Source organism: Bufo bufo, chromosome 5 (genome assembly GCF_905171765.1).
Source record: "Bufo bufo chromosome 5, aBufBuf1.1, whole genome shotgun sequence".
Lineage (NCBI taxonomy): Eukaryota > Metazoa > Chordata > Amphibia > Anura > Bufonidae > Bufo > Bufo bufo.
The window spans coordinates 559384928-559400272 of NC_053393.1; the positions used below are offsets into that span (position 1 = coordinate 559384928).

The 15345-nt window shown below is 56.9% G+C and overlaps 2 protein-coding genes across 6 annotated transcripts in view; one reads left to right on the forward strand and one right to left on the reverse strand.

Annotated features, from left to right (window-relative positions):
- JMJD4 (jumonji domain containing 4) lies at positions 1 to 12290 on the reverse strand. 3 transcript variants are annotated; one of them, XM_040431643.1, is made up of 7 exons: positions 12152 to 12290; positions 10207 to 10434; positions 8792 to 8957; positions 7156 to 7281; positions 5591 to 5834; positions 5087 to 5233; positions 1 to 308 (listed from the first exon to the last, which is right to left on the reverse strand). In XM_040431643.1, exons 2-7 carry the CDS (start codon positions 10424 to 10426, stop codon positions 12 to 14), a joined length of 1200 nt encoding a protein of 399 aa, XP_040287577.1. In that variant the 5' UTR covers positions 10427 to 10434; positions 12152 to 12290; the 3' UTR covers positions 1 to 11. The 3 variants fall into 3 exon arrangements, with proteins under 3 accessions (XP_040287577.1, XP_040287578.1, XP_040287579.1); XM_040431644.1 differs by having other exon boundaries at positions 10207 to 10449; positions 12152 to 12243; XM_040431645.1 differs by lacking the exon at positions 5087 to 5233.
- Positions 12203 to 15345, forward strand: part of SNAP47 (synaptosome associated protein 47) — an 18949-nt gene continuing 15806 nt past the window's right edge. Inside the window, exon 1 of one of the 3 annotated variants that reach the window (XM_040431640.1) lies at positions 12203 to 12284. Coding sequence is in view for 1 of the 3 variants with exons in the window: in XM_040431639.1 (XP_040287573.1) it covers positions 12294 to 12457 (164 nt within the window). In the remaining 2 variants the exon portion in view is untranslated. Of the gene's footprint in view, positions 12458 to 15345 lie in introns of all 3 variants that reach the window. The other 2 variants (XM_040431639.1, XM_040431642.1) reach the window with 2 other exon arrangements.

The window sequence follows — 15345 nt, forward strand, 5'->3', positions numbered from 1 at the left end:
TATTGACAGCTTCATCCGGTTACAATCCCGCCGATCACAAGCTCCAGCTCGCGCAGTAAATCTTCGGGCCGGGGCCGTAACGTTTCCGTGTCCAGTTTCTGGAAGTCTTTATTGTCCATTAATAACATCAAAGTCTCTACAATCCTCCTGAGATCAAACTGTACATGTCGGGGCCCTGGAGCCATCACGTTAGGGCCCTGCAGGGTCTCATGTCCGTCCTGTAGGGCTTGAATCCTGTGCTCAGCGATGATCCTCAAAAAGGTGTAAAACTCCTTATAATGGATTCCAGTGCAGGATTTCAGGATGAGCTGTGCAAAATATCAGAAAGAGAAATGATTCCCACAGCAAGAAGACAGCGGAGAGCGCTAGAGAACGGGGTGGGGCTCCTCAGCGCTAGAGAACGGGGTGGGGCTCCTCAGCGCTAGAGAACGGGGACGGGGCTCCTCAGCGCTAGAGAACGGGGTGGGGCTCCTCAGCGCTAGAGAACGGGGACGGGGCTCCTCAGCGCTAGAGAACGGGGACGGGGCTCCTCAGCTCTAGAGAACGGGGACAGGGCTCCTCAGCACTAGAGAACGGGGACGGGGCTCCTCAGCACTAGAGAACGGGGACGGGGTTCCTCATGCCCAAGAGAACGGGGGTGGGGCTCCTCAGCGCTAGAGAACGGGGACGGGGCTCCTCAGCGCTAGAGAACGGGGACGGGGCTCCTCAGCGCTAGAGAACGGGGACGGGGCTCCTCAGCTCTAGAGAACGGGGACAGGGCTCCTCAGCACTAGAGAACGGGGACGGGGCTCCTCAGCGCTAGAGAACGGGGACGGGGCTCCTCAGCACTAGAGAACGGGGACGGGGCTCCTCAGCACTAGAGAACGGGGACGGGGTTCCTCATGCCCAAGAGAACGGGGGTGGGGCTCCTCAGCGCTAGAGAACGGGGACGGGGCTCCTCAGCGCTAGAGAACGGGGACGGGGCTCCTCAGCGCTAGAGAACGGGGGACGGGGCTCCTCAGCGCTAGAGAACAGGAACGGGGCTCCTCAGCACTAGAGAACGGGGACGGGGCTCCTCAGCACTAGAGAACGGGGACGGGGCTCCTCAGCACTAGAGAACGGGGACGGGGCTCCTCAGCGCTAGAGAACGGGGGTGGGGCTCCTCAGCGCTAGAGAACGGGGGTGGGGCTCCTCAGCGCTAGAGAACGGGGACGGGGCTCCTCAGCGCTAGAGAACAGGAACGGGGCTCCTCAGCGCTAGAGAGCAGGGGACGGGGCTCCTCAGCGCTAGAGAACGGGGACGGGGCTCCTCAGCGCTAGAGAACGGGGGCAGGCTCCTCAGCGCTAGAGAACGGGGTGGGGCTCCTCAGCGCTAGAGAATGGGGAGGGGCTCCTCAGCAGTGTTCCCTCTAAGCTGCGCGGGTGAGCGGCCGCACAGCAATTATTGTGCCCCCGCTCACAAGTTTAATAAGTCCGCTCAGCAGCACCCGCTCGCAAAATGCCCACACTTGCCCACACTATTGATGAGTCCTTCAAAACTTCCTCCTTCCGTGAGCGGCTCAGCGTGGCGCCGCCTACTACATGTTCCCGCACTACTGCTGCCTCCTCCTTTTCTAACTGAAGAGGAGGACTGAGCAGCAGTGCACAGGCAGAGGTAATGTGGCGGTCTGATGGAGAGAAGGGCCCCGCTGCTAATGTCCCCCGGCCCCATACATTTCACTGCTGTGCAGGTGGAGGGAGACAGAGCAGTCCCTGTTCATGTATTCCTCACATCCCACTCCAAAGCAGTCACCCTGACACCGCCACAGTAATAAGGGGGGGCCGCTAATTCTTATTAAACCTGACACACTCCTTGACAAGAGGCATTCTGGGGCGGTAAGGTCTGTTCCCCACATGGAAAATTCACTTTGTGGGGTTTGTCACGTATGGAGACCAGGATACCGGTCCTATATGTGGACGGGATACATGCAGGAGAGCTGAGCTTCTTAGAGTAGCAGAGCCGAGCTTGTTAAATGCAGCAGGGCTAAGCTTGTTAGATGCAGCAGAGCTGATCTTGTTAGGTGCAGCAGGGCAGGTGCTTACTATATATGTTGGGGTACAACTTGTGAAATCCTACTGTGTCCTGACTCCTTACATTGGACTGTAGCCGCATGTACCGACTGTTCACAGCACAGACACTGCGGCCTCAAACAGTCCATTTACAAACCAAGCTCTGCTACATCTGTTCACAAATCTCTGTGTGCCTATACTGCAATAATATTTCTTTTCTTTAGTTCTATCCGCTTCTAGAAAAGCTGGGTGAAAGCCAATATTGCTGCCATTCCGACCTTCACCCAGCTTTCCCAGACCGCAGAACAACAAACCCTGAGGAGCAAACGTTGGGTGCACCTCTGCCGGTATGTGCATTCCACCGAGGCCTTCTCCACACAACTGGGGGCGAGGCAGATATAGGTATAGGCTGTATATAAGTATAGACCGTATATAGGTATAGGCAGTATATATGTACATAGGTATAGGCTGTGTATAGGTATATCTATTATCTATCCCACAGGGGTTATATTGTCTGGCATGGTGTAACCTCCATACATTTGCTGTACAGTACACATTATAATCCATACACAATGCCGTTTAATATATAGTATAACACCTACACTGTAGGGTTATGTTGTATATTGCATGGCATGGTGTATGGATTATGCTGTATATTTTACTGTATGGTGTATAGATTATAATGTATATGGTGCAGGGATTATCATGTATTCTGTACAGCATGGTGTAAGGATTATGCTGTATATTACACAGCATGGTGCAGGGGTTACACTGTATGCTCTTTAATGTGACAATTATCTTAGGTTTTCCTATCGCCCACCTTTGATGGCGCTGTGCCCAGCTCTGAGCCGACCCCGCTCAGCAGCTGCCAAGGCTTAGAGGGAACACTGGTCCTCAGCGCTAGACAGGCAACAAGAAAAGGACTCCTCAGCGCTAGAGAACTGGGGGTGGGGCTCCTCAACACTAAAAGGAAAAGGGGACGGGACTCCTCAGAACTAGAGAACGGGAACGGGGCTCCTCAGCGCTAGAGAACGGGGTGGGGCTCCTCAGCGCTAGAGAATGGGGGAGGGGCTCCTCAGCGCTAGAGAATGGGGGAGGGGCTCCTCAGCGCTAGAGAACGGGGTGGGGCTCCTCAGCGCTAGAGAATGGGGGAGGGGCTCCTCAGCGCTAGAGAATGGGGGAGGGGCTCCTCAGCGCTAGAGAACGGGGTAGGGCTCCTCAGCGCTAGAGAACGGGGTAGGGCTCCTCAGCGCTAGAGAACGGGGTAGGGCTCCTCAGCGCTAGAGAACGGGGTAGGGCTCCTCAGCGCTAGAGAACGGGGTAGGGCTCCTCAGCGCTAGAGAACGGGGTAGGGCTCCTCAGCGCTAGAGAACGGGGTAGGGCTCCTCAGCGCTAGAGAACTGGGGGTGGGGCTCCTCAACACTAAAAGGAAAAGGGGACGGGGCTCCTCAGAACTAGAGAACGGGAACGGGGCTCCTCAACACTAAAAGGAAAAGGGGACGGGGCTCCTCAGAACTAGAGAACGGGAACGGGGCTCCTCAGCGCTAGAGAACGGGGTGGGGCTCCTCAGCGCTAGAGAATGGGGGAGGGGCTCCTCAGCGCTAGAGAATGGGGGAGGGGCTCCTCAGCGCTAGAGAATGGGGGAGGGGCTCCTCAGCGCTAGAGAACGGGGTGGGGCTCCTCAGCGCTAGAGAATGGGGGAGGGGCTCCTCAGCGCTAGAGAATGGGGGAGGGGCTCCTCAGCGCTAGAGAATGGGGGAGGGGCTCCTCAGCGCTAGAGAACGGGGTAGGGCTCCTCAGCGCTAGAGAACGGGGTAGGGCTCCTCAGCGCTAGAGAACGGGGTAGGGCTCCTCAGCGCTAGAGAACGGGGTAGGGCTCCTCAGCGCTAGAGAACGAGGTAGGGCTCCTCAGCGCTAGAGAACGGGGTAGGGCTCCTCAGCGCTAGAGAACGGGGTAGGGCTCCTCAGCGCTAGAGAACGGGGTAGGGCTCCTCAGCGCTAGAGAACGGGGTAGGGCTCCTCAGCGCTAGAGAACTGGGTAGGGCTCCTCAGCGCTAGAGAACGCGGTAGGGCTCCTCAGCGCTAGAGAACGGGGTAGGGCTCCTCAGCGCTAGAGAACGGGGGAGGGGCTCCTCAGCGCTAGAGAATGGGGGAGGGGCTCCTCAGCGCTAGACAGGCAACAAGAAAAGGACTCCTCAGCACTAAAGAACTGGGGGTGGGGTTCCTCAACACTAAAAGGAAAAGGGGACAGGGCTTCTCAGAACTAGAGAATGGTGATAGAGCTCCTCAGCACCAGACAGGGAATGTGAACGGGGCTCCTTAGCATTAGACAGGATATAGGAACAGGGCTCCTCGGCTCTAGGCACTATTAGGGTACAGGGGCAGACATCGGCACCACTGGGACAGACATCGGCACCACTAGGGCCCAGGGACAGATATTGGCACCACTACGGTACAGGAACAGACATCGGCAACATTAGGGCACAGGGGCAGACATTGGCACCACTAGGTCACAGGGGCAGACATTGGCACCACTAGGGCACGTGGGCAGACATTGGCATCACTAGGTCACGTGGGCAGACATTGGCACCACTAGGTCACAGGGGCAGACATTGGCACCACTAGGGCACAGGGGCAGACATCGGCACCACTAGGGCACAGGGGCAGACATTGGCACCACTACGGTACAGGAACAGACATCGGCAACATTAGGGCACAGGGGCAGACATTGGCACCACTAGGGCACAGGGGCAGACATTGGCACCACTAGGGCACAGGGGCAGACATTGGCATCACTAGGTCACGTGGGCAGACATTGGCACCACTAGGTCACAGGGGCAGACATTGGCACCACTAGGGCACAGGGGCAGACATCGGCACCACTAGGGCACACATCTACACCACTAGGGCACGGGGGCAGACATTGGCACCACTAGGGCACACATCTACACCACTAGGGCACAGGGGCAGACATTGGCACCACTAGGGCACGGGGGCAGACATTGGCACTACAAGGTGACTGAGGTGAGGGACGTGGAGATGACACATAGCACCGTCACCTGGCAGTGATGCTCCCAGTCGTCCATCGTCTCCTTCCACTCGCTGATCTCTCTCTGCGCGGCGCTCAGCTCCGTCTGCAGGAAGCTCCACATGACGGACACGTTACACCCGTTCACCCAGTTATGGTTGATGGAGATGGTGTCCTCCTGGAAGACCAGGATCAGAATTGACATTCTGTACAGGATCAGCCCCTGCACCGCAGTCTACGTTGTATAACATCCACCACAGTAGCTCTTATGGAGCTGTGAGCCGGTCGGAGGGTCTGTTCCTCTCTTAGCTCCTCCTGGCAGTCAGAGCAGTGCTGCAGTAACCAGCCATGGCCATTACACGGTGGATGAAGCTGTGAAGTTCTGGTGCCGCTGATCTGATGACCTACCCTAGGGACAGCTTATCAATCAGTCAGTCACCATTACTCACACAGAGCCCCCCTTTAATGTACAGCAGGGTATTGGTGCCTGGTCTTACAGGTGGAGGGGGATGTGGTGCCGCAGTTCTCCTCTCACCAGATTGTAGACCTGATGGTGCCAGCCGCTGGGCACAAAGATGACCTCTCCGGCTTCCTGGATAACCTCCAGGGGTGGGGGGCAGCGGTTCTGGAGGGACAGCGCCGTCACATCGTATGGAAGGTGTCCGCTGCAATCACGAAGATCTTCTTCCTGGCCGGGCGGCAACAGCAGCCACTTTTTACGCCCACAGATATTCGCCGACCAACTGTAGGATCGGAAGACGTCCGCGTGGAAGGGAGTCCTGTGATAATGTGCAGGACGTGGATTATTATAACGCTGAGGGGGGGGGGGCATATAATCGGCTCATTAATGGGGAGTCACTACAGAAAAGTGCTTATTTCCTGCAGTTCTTCACCATCTCAATATCTCTGCTGTCAGTGAATGGAACATTCTTGTTTACATGCTGAAAACCTGTCATGACCTAGTTCTGGACATACGGCTGAGGGTTCGTTACAATGTATAACTGTAGAGTTAGACAATGAACATCTTGGACTCCAGAATGATACAAATTACCTGCACTGATACATTGTAACAAATGATCTAGAGAGAGCTCTACGCTGCTGATGTGTCTGCCTCACATTGTCCAGACTGATACACTGTAACAACCTCCCTCCTGTCCTGGACACCAGGCTGACGGCTCTCAGCTGCACTGATACACTGTAACAAGCCCTGAGCTGTAAGAACAGGACTCTAGTTTTCATCTTTGTGGGGGTCCCATGAGTCAGACACTTATCACCTATCCTGTGGACGACCCCTTTACATCTGCCCTAGAGCTGGTGATGTGAGCAGGAGGCTGCCACCTGCTGGACGAACACTATAGTGCGATCACCTCCAAATAACCAGGAGCGGCGAGCGCAGCAGGGGACCCGGACCCCAGAGCTCGCAATCTCCTGCATTCTGATTACTGCAGTGTGATAAAGAGCTAACGGAGATATAATATAAGCTTGATGATCCAGGACCCGATAATTGATGCTGGATGAACCTGTCTAGGAGCCGTGACTGTTTACCGCGCTGAGGACTGACTTCCCACACCTCGAGGTCCAGGTAAGAGCTGGGTGTAATATACAGCTGGACCTATGGGAGGGCCCCATGTACATGTTAGACCCTACAATACAAAACCTGTGCACTGTACATGCGGGCTGTCAGGGACCCCCGGGGAGAAGACAGCAGCCCCCACTCACTGCCAGTGACTAGCGTCAACCCTGGACCCTGTAGCTCCTCTGGGTGCACCCATTTAAAGACACCGCAGTGGGGATGTCCTCCAGAGTCGCCGATCTCCAGGGTGACAGATTAATCCCAAAAACTTCTGAAACAGACTACAAGCTGATACAAACCCCTCACACCGCCCGCGCCCACCATACCCGTCACCAGTGCCGCCCGATCACCACTGTGCACGTTATAGATCACACCGACCCAATGTGTTCAAAAAAGATTTTTTTGGGCAGCTCTAGAAATAAATTATGGGAGCTAGACCATCGCGGCCGCAAGAAAAAAAGTATCTGGCCATTAAGAGGTTAAAGGAGCTTCACTGCCTGGAGTTTATACACTGCCGCTATACCTACCAGGAACCGGCGGGGCCCATGTAGACAAAGCGGTAGTCATCCACGCCCACAGCGTCCCAGTATTCATTGAGCCAGTCAGATGAGAAGAAAACTGGAGTGTCGTACACGTCCTGGTCCGGGAACTCCCTGGAGATGAGAGGAGGCGGCTCAGAGGGGGTACGGGACAGACGCGACCCCTGGGAGGGGGTACGGGACAGACGCGACCCCTGTGAGGGGGTACGGGACAGACACAACTCCTGGGGAAGTAAGGGGCAGACGTGACTCCTGGGGATGGAGGGGGTACGGGGCAGACGTGACTCCTGGGGATGGAGGGGGTACGGGGCAGACGCCACCCCTGGGAGGGGGTACGGGACAGACGCCACCCCTGGGAGGGGGTACGGGACAGACGCGACTCCTGGGGAAGTAAGGGGCAGACGTGACTCCTCGGGATGGAGGGGGTACGGGGCAGACGCCACCCCTGGGAGGGGGTACGGGACAGACGCCACCCCTGGGAGGGGGTACGGGACAGACGCCACCCCTGGGAGGGGGTACGGGACAGACGCCACCCCTGGGAGGGGGTACGGGACAGACGCCACCCCTGGGAGGGGGTACGGGACAGACGCCACCCCTGGGAGGGGGTACGGGACAGACGCCACCCCTGGGAGGGGGTACGGGACAGACGTTAACCCCTGGGAATGGAGGGCAGTACGGGACAGACGCCACCCCTGGGAGGGGGTACGGGACAGACGCCACTCCTGGGGCGGTACGGGGCAGACGCCACTCCTGGGGCGGTACGGGGCAGACGCCACTCCTGGGGCGGTACGGGGCAGACGCCACTCCTGGGGCGGTACGGGGCAGACGCCACTGCTGGGGCGGTACGGGGCAGACGCCACTGCTGGGGCGGTACGGGGCAGACGCCACTGCTGGGGCGGTACGGGGCAGACGCCACTCCTGGGGCGGTACGGGGCAGACGCCACTCCTGGGGCGGTACGGGGCAGACGCCACTCCTGGGGCGGTACGGGGCAGACGCCACTCCTGGGGCAGTAGTGACTCCTGGGGATGGAGGGGGTACGGGGCAGACGCCACTCCTGGGGCAGTACTGGGCAGATGCGACTCCTGGGGATGGAGGGGGTACGGGGCAGACGCCACTCCTGGGGCAGTAGGGGGCAGACGCCACTCCTGGGGCAGTAGGGGGCAGACGCCACTCCTGGGGCAGTACGGGGCAGACGCCACTCCTGGGGCAGTACGGGGCAGACGCCACTCCTGGGGCAGTACGGGGCAGACGCCACTCCTGGGGCAGTACGGGGCAGACGCCACTCCTGGGGCAGTACGGGGCAGAGGCCACTCCTGGGGCAGTACGGGGCAGAGGCCACTCCTGGGGCAGTACGGGGCAGAGGCCACTCCTGGGGCAGTACGGGGCAGACGCCACTCCTGGGGCAGTATGGGGCAAACGCCTCTCCTGGGGCAGTACGGGGCCGAAGCCACTCCTGGGGCAGACGCCACTCCTGGGGCAGTACGGGGCAGAGGCCACTCCTGGGGCAGTACGGGGCAGAGGCCACTCCTGGGGCAGTACGGGGCAGAGGCCACTCCTGGGGCAGTACGGGGCAGACGTGGCTCCTATGTGTGGCATGTAGATTGGGCACTGCCCACCTCATACCTCCTCATGTGCCAGTCCTTCAGATAGAGGCACCCCCCGGCAGAGTGGTGGCCATTCTTGATATAGTCTCTCCAGTAGGCGATGTATTCTCGGAGGGGGAGGAGCTCTTTAGGGTTGGAGTTGTATTCCTTCACGTCACAATTTGCCACAGGAACGATGGCGTCTCCTGAAATACAAACAATAACGTAGAGACATGTAGAACGCAAAGTCAGTGCCCCCTACTACGTCAGCGACCCCCTACTATGTCAGCGACCCTCTACTACGTCAGCGCCCCCCTACTACGTCAGCGCCCTCTACTACGTCAGCGCCCCCCTACTACATCAGCGCCCCCCTACTACGTCAGCGCCCTCCTACTACGTCAGCGCCCTCTACTACGTCAGTGCCCCCTACTACATCAGCGCCCCCCTACTACGTCAGCGCCCCCCTACTACGTCAATGCCCTCTACTACGTCAGTGCCCCCTACTACATCAGCGCCCCCCTACTACGTCAGCGCCCCCCTACTACGTCAGCGCCCTCCTACTACGTCAGCGCCCCCCTACTACGTCAGCGCCCCCTACTACGTCAGCGACCCTCTACTACGTCAGCGCCCCCCTACTACGTCAGCGACCCCCTACTACGTCAGCGACCCTCTACTACGTCAGCGCCCCCCTACTACGTCAGCGCCCCCCCTAACACGTCAGCGCCCTCTACTACGTCAACGCCCTCTACTACGTCAGCGCCCCCCTACTACCTCAGTGTCCCCCCCACTACATCAGCGCCTTCTACTACGTCAGCGCCCCCCTCCTACTACGTCAGCGCCCCCCCCTACTACGTCAGCGCCCCCCCCTACTACGTCAGCGCCCCCCCCTACTACGTCAGCGCCCCCCCTACTACGTCAGCGCCCCCCCCCAACTACGTCAGCGCCCCCCCACTACGTCAGCGCCCCCCCCCTACTACGTCAGCGCCCCCCCACTACGTCAGCGCCCCCCCTACTACGTCAGCGCCCCCCCTACTACGTCAGCGCCCTCTAATACGTCAGCGCCCCCTACTCCGTCAGTGCCCCCCAACTACGTCAGTGCCCCCCAACTACATCAGTCCCCCCAACTACATCAGTCCCCCCAACTACGTAGCGCCCCCTACTACGTCAGCGCCCCCTACTAAATCCGCGCCCCCTATAACAGCTGCCATAGACTTATACATGACATGCCGCAGTAGGTGTGCCCAGTAACTGATGTAATGACACAACTGTGACCGTGTAGCTGTGGCAGAAGTGGTGAAGACGTGATCGGGCTGAGCGATGTGTGGAATGTGAAGGGGAGAAGACACCTGGAGCGGTAGATTGTGGGGGAAGCGACAACCACCAGGGGACCCCCAACAAAGGGCACTCAGCCCGATCGCCGGTATTGTCTACAGGCAGAAGATCCACGAAACTTACCAAAAACCTGCAGCAGATGATCCCAGTTGGGGTTGTTATCGGCGGTGACCCATGAGCGGCGGCTGCTCCACGACCGGGTGAACTCAGCGGAGAAGAGGCACGGAGCGTTGGCGACCATGTACTTGTGGAAGAATTCATGGTAGCTGAACGTGTCCGGGTCCTCTAGGCGGTCAATACGGCTCCTGGCGGGGCGAGCAACCGGCTCCGTCACCGCGTCCATAAGACGCTCTGTATCATATATGTCTTATTAGTAAAGGGGGAGGAGCAATGTTACCATAACAACGACAAATATAAATACTGGATTATTATAAGGGCCCCTCTGCTATAATATCAGGGGTCTGTCTATTATAAGGGCCCCTCTGCTATAATATCAGGGGTCTGTCTATTATAAAGGCCCCTCTGCTATAATATCAGGGGTCTGTCTATTATAAGGGCCCCTCTGCTATAATATCAGGGGTCTGTCTATTATAAGGGCCCCTCTGCTATAATATCAGGGGTCTGTCTATTATAAGGGCCCCTCTGCTATATTATCAGGGGTCTGTCTATTATAAGGGCCCCTCTGCTATAATATCAGGGGTCTGTCTATTATAAGGGCCCCTCTGCTATAATATCAGGGGTCTGTCTATTATAAGGACCCCTCTGCTATAATATCAGGGGTCTGTCTATTATAAGGGCCCCTCTGCTATAATATCAGGGGTCTGTCTATTATAAGGGCCCCTCTACTATATTATCAGGGGTCTGTCTATTATAAGGGCCCCTCTGCTATAATATCAGGGGTCCGTCTATTATAAGGGCCCCCCTGCTATAATATCAGGGGTCTGTCTATTATAAGGGCCCCTCTGCTATATTATCAGGGGTCTGTCTATTATAAGGGCCCCTCTGCTATATTATCAGGGTCTGTCTATTATAAGGGCCCCTCTACTATAATATCAGGGGTCTGTCTATTATAAGGGCCACTCTACTATATTATCAGGGGTCTGTCTATTATAAGGGCCCCTCTGCTATATTATCAGGGGTCTGTCTATTATAAGGGCCCCTCTACTATAATATCAGGGGTCTGTCTATTATAAGGGCCCCTCTGCTATAATATCAGGGGTCTGTCTATTATAAGGGCCCCTCTGCTATAATATCAGGGGTATGTCTATTATAAGGGCCCCTCTACTATAATATCAGGGGTCTGTCTATTATAAGGGCCCCTCTGCTATATTATCAGGGTCTGTCTATTATAAGGGCCCCTCTACTATAATATCAGGGGTCTGTCTATTATAAGGGCCCCTCTGATATATTATCAGGGGTCTGTCTATTATAAGGGCCCCTCTGCTATAATATCAGGGGTCTGTCTATTATAAGGGCCCCTCTGCTATAATATCAGGGCTCTGTCTATTATAAGGGCCCCTCTACTATATTATCAGGGGTCTGTCTATTATAAGGGCCCCTCTACTATATTATCAGGGGTCTGTCTATTATAAGGGCCCCTCTACTATATTATCAGGGGTCTGTCTATTATAAGGGCCCCTCTGCTATAATATCAGGGGTCTGTCTATTATAAGGGCCCCTCTGCTATATTATCAGGGGTCTGTCTATTATAAGGGCCCCTCTGCTATAATATCAGGGGTCTGTCTATTATAAGGGCCCCTCTGCTATATTATCAGGGGTCTGTCTATTATAAGGGCCCCTCTGCTATATTATCAGGGGTCTGTCTATTATAAGGGCCCCTCTACTATAATATCAGGGGTCTGTCTATTATAAGGGCCCCTCTGCTATATTATCAGGGGTCTGTCTATTATAAGGGCCCCTCTGCTATATTATCAGGGGTCTGTCTATTATAAGGGCCCCTCTGCTATATTATCAGAGATCTGTCTACCACTTGACTATAATATTATCAGGGCCCCTTCACTGTAACCTGTAGGGGCCCCTCCAATATCCCGGCCTCTACCAGTCTTACAGTTCCGTTCTTCCTGGTTCCCGGTCGGTCACTTTTCCCGGCTACACAGACTGGTCACGTGGTACGACGGATGACGTTAGAGGCGGTGTCTCCAGGATCATCGTCCGTGTAGTTCCCGGTAACGGTCCGTGAGGTGCGGTGCATGTTAGGAGTCTCACTGCCTATATGCGGGGAGGCTGGGAGTTGTTGTTCTACAGCAGCTGTGCGACTCTGTCCTGTCATCCGGGCCATCCCCCTGTCACGTGACTCGTCTTCCCATCCTGGAGGCTTCATTGCAGGTGTACGGGATCGGATTGGTTGCTATGGGTAACTACTACGCTGATTCTCTGTTACCCATAACAACCAATCATACGAACCAATGAAAATACTCCTGTCTTTTTCTGAGCTGCTCTGGGTAATGTGATTGGCTGTTATCTTTACTCCTCCCTCTGCATGGTTTATCCTCAACAACCAATCAGATTAATCCTGTTATTTTCTAACCTGTGCTGGAAAATGAAAGCTGGTCACTGATTGGTGGCTTCAGGCCGCCACCTTCTCCCCGCTCCACCAATCAGATTACTTACACCATAAAAGCAGCTTTCGTCTGATTGGATGACCGTGGTGTGTAATGGCCGCTGTGGTTCTAAGCTCACAGCGCTGCTGCGGCCGAGTACTGGCTCCTGAGGGGGGAGGGGTTGGCGCTGGGTCCCGGGTAAACCATTCTGGTGTTTTTTTAGGACTTTTATTCCGGTTCCAGGATGGCCCCTTTAACCCCTCGTAGACACAGACCGGAAGCCTGAGGCTGCACTAGAGATGCTGAGGACAACATGGCGCCCCCGGCAGGACCAGGAAGACCTCATGTGGGTAACCAGCGTCCACACATGGGAGTGCTGCCATCTCCATGACAACACTGACAGGAAGTAGAGGATCTATCAGTAGTGCAGCCTCAGGCTTTGGGCCTGGACCTACCAGGGGTTAGAACTCCGTTCACGTTGCGGTTTTCCTTGTCCAGGCGGCCATGTTCACATCGTCCAGGTTGTGGCAGCGAGATCTTTAGGGCCACAGAGGGCGTGTCCTCCGCCGTGCACCACGAGGCTGAAGCTGGCTTCTTATTCACTTAAAGGGAACCTGTCACCGGGATTTTGTGCATAGAGCTGAGGACATGGGCTGCTAGATGGCCGCTAGCACATCCGCAATACCCAGTCCCCATAGCTCTGTGTGCTTTTATTGTGTAAAAAAAATTATTTGATATATATGCAAATTAACCTGAGACGAGTCCTGCCCCCGAGAGACGAGTCCTGCCCCCGAGAGACGAGTCCTGCCCCCGAGAGACGAGTCCTGCCCCCCGAGAGACGAGTCCTGCCCCCCGAGAGACGAGTCCTGCCCCCCGAGAGACGAGTCCTGCCCCCCGAGAGACGAGTCCTGCCCCCCGAGAGACGAGTCCTGCCCCCGAGAGACGAGTCCTGTCCCCGAGAAGAGTCCTGTCCCCGAGAAGAGTCCTGTCCCCGAGAAGAGTCCTGCCCCCGAGAGACGAGTCCTGTGCCCGAGAAGAGTCCTGTCCCCGAGAAGAGTCCTGCCCCCCGAGAGACGAGTCCTGCCCCCGAGAGACGAGTCCTGCCCCCCGAGAGACGAGTCCTGCCCCCCGAGAGACGAGTCCTGCCCCCGAGAGACGAGTCCTGCCCGCGAGAGACGAGTCCTGCCCGCGAGAGACGAGTCCTGCCCCGCGAGAGACGAGTCCTGCCCCGCGAGAGACGAGTCCTGCCCCGCGAGAGACGAGTCCTGCCCCGCGAGAGACGAGTCCTGCCCCGCGAGAGACGAGTCCTGCCCCGCGAGAGACGAGTCCTGCCCCGCGAGAGACGAGTCCTGCCCCGCGAGAGACGAGTCCTGCCCCGCGAGAGACGAGTCCTGCCCCGCGAGAGACGAGTCCTGCCCCGCGAGAGACGAGTCCTGCCCCGCGAGAGACGAGTCCTGCCCCGCGAGAGACGAGTCCTGCCCCGCGAGAGACGAGTCCTGCCCCGCGAGAGACGAGTCCTGCCCCGCGAGAGACGAGTCCTGCCCCGCGAGAGACGAGTCCTGCCCCCGAGAAGAGTCCTGTGCCCGACTTCTCTCACATAAGTTAATTTGCATACGTATCAAATCGTTTTTTTTACACAATAAAAGCACACAGAGCTATGGGGACTGGGTATTGCGGATGTGCCAGCGGCGATCTAGTAACCCATGTCCTCAGCTCTATACACAACATCCCGGTGACAGGTTCCCTTTAATGGGTGGGAGCCCGTGTCCTGGAAAACGTGGCGCTCAGCGTCCGGAGGGGAAACCGGGTGAGAGCGGCATCAAATACAGAATTCAGTGACCTCGGGCCCCTGATCTCTCCCAACGTTCAGAGGGCCACGCCTCAGACACCGATGAGATCAGGGGCCCGAGGTCACTGAATTCTGTAAATCGCACTTTTCTGCCCATCACTTCGATGCCGCTCTCACACGGTTTCCCCTCCGGACGCTGAGCGCCACGTCTTCTGTTACCGGGACACGGGCTCCTCAGGATCCGTAAAAAATACAAATCATGTCAATAAGAAACTTCAGCCGTGTGGTATTGTCTGCTACTTGGCCCCACCCCCCTGCTTTACACCACAGCTCTGCACCATCATCCCCCACGCTTATGCTGGTGCTCTGCCCCATCGTCCCCCCTACTTTATACTGGCGCTCTGCCCCATCATCCCGCATGCTTTACGATGCAGCTCTTCTCTGCCTCCCATGCTTTACACCTCAGCTCTGCCCCATCATCCCCCATGCTTTATGCTGCTGCTCTGCCTCCTATGCTCTACACCTCGGCTCTGCCCCATCATCCCCCCTGCTTTATGCTGCAGCTCTGCCCCATCATCCCCCATGCTTAAGTAGGTGCTCTGCCCCATCATCCCCCTGTGCTTTATGCTGCAGCTCTTCTCTGCCTCCCATGCTTTTCACCTCAGCTCTGCCCCATCATCCCCCCTGCTTTATGCTGGTGCTCTGCCCCATCATCCCCCCTGCTTTATGCTGGTGCTCTGCCCCATCATCCCCCCTGCTTTATGCTGGTGCTCTGCCCCATCATCCCCCATGCTTTATGCTGGTGCTCTGCCCCATCATCCCCCGTGCTTTATGCTGGTGCTCTGCCCCATCATCCCCCTGTGCTTTATGCTGCAGCTCTTCTCTGCCTCCCATGCTTTTCACCTCAGCTCT

Excerpts from the sequence above, each read along its gene's own strand:
- JMJD4 (XM_040431643.1), bottom strand. The coding sequence starts at position 10,426 with ATGGACGCGGTGACGGAGCCGGTTGCTCGCCCCGCCAGGAGCCGTATT. Across the intron at positions 7,282-8,791 it reads AAGGACTGGCACATGAGGAG|GGAGTTCCCGGACCAGGACG; the intron begins GTATGAGGTGGG and ends TCTCATCTCCAG. Across the intron at positions 5,835-7,155 it reads ATGGGCCCCGCCGGTTCCTG|GACTCCCTTCCACGCGGACG; the intron begins GTAGGTATAGCG and ends ACATTATCACAG.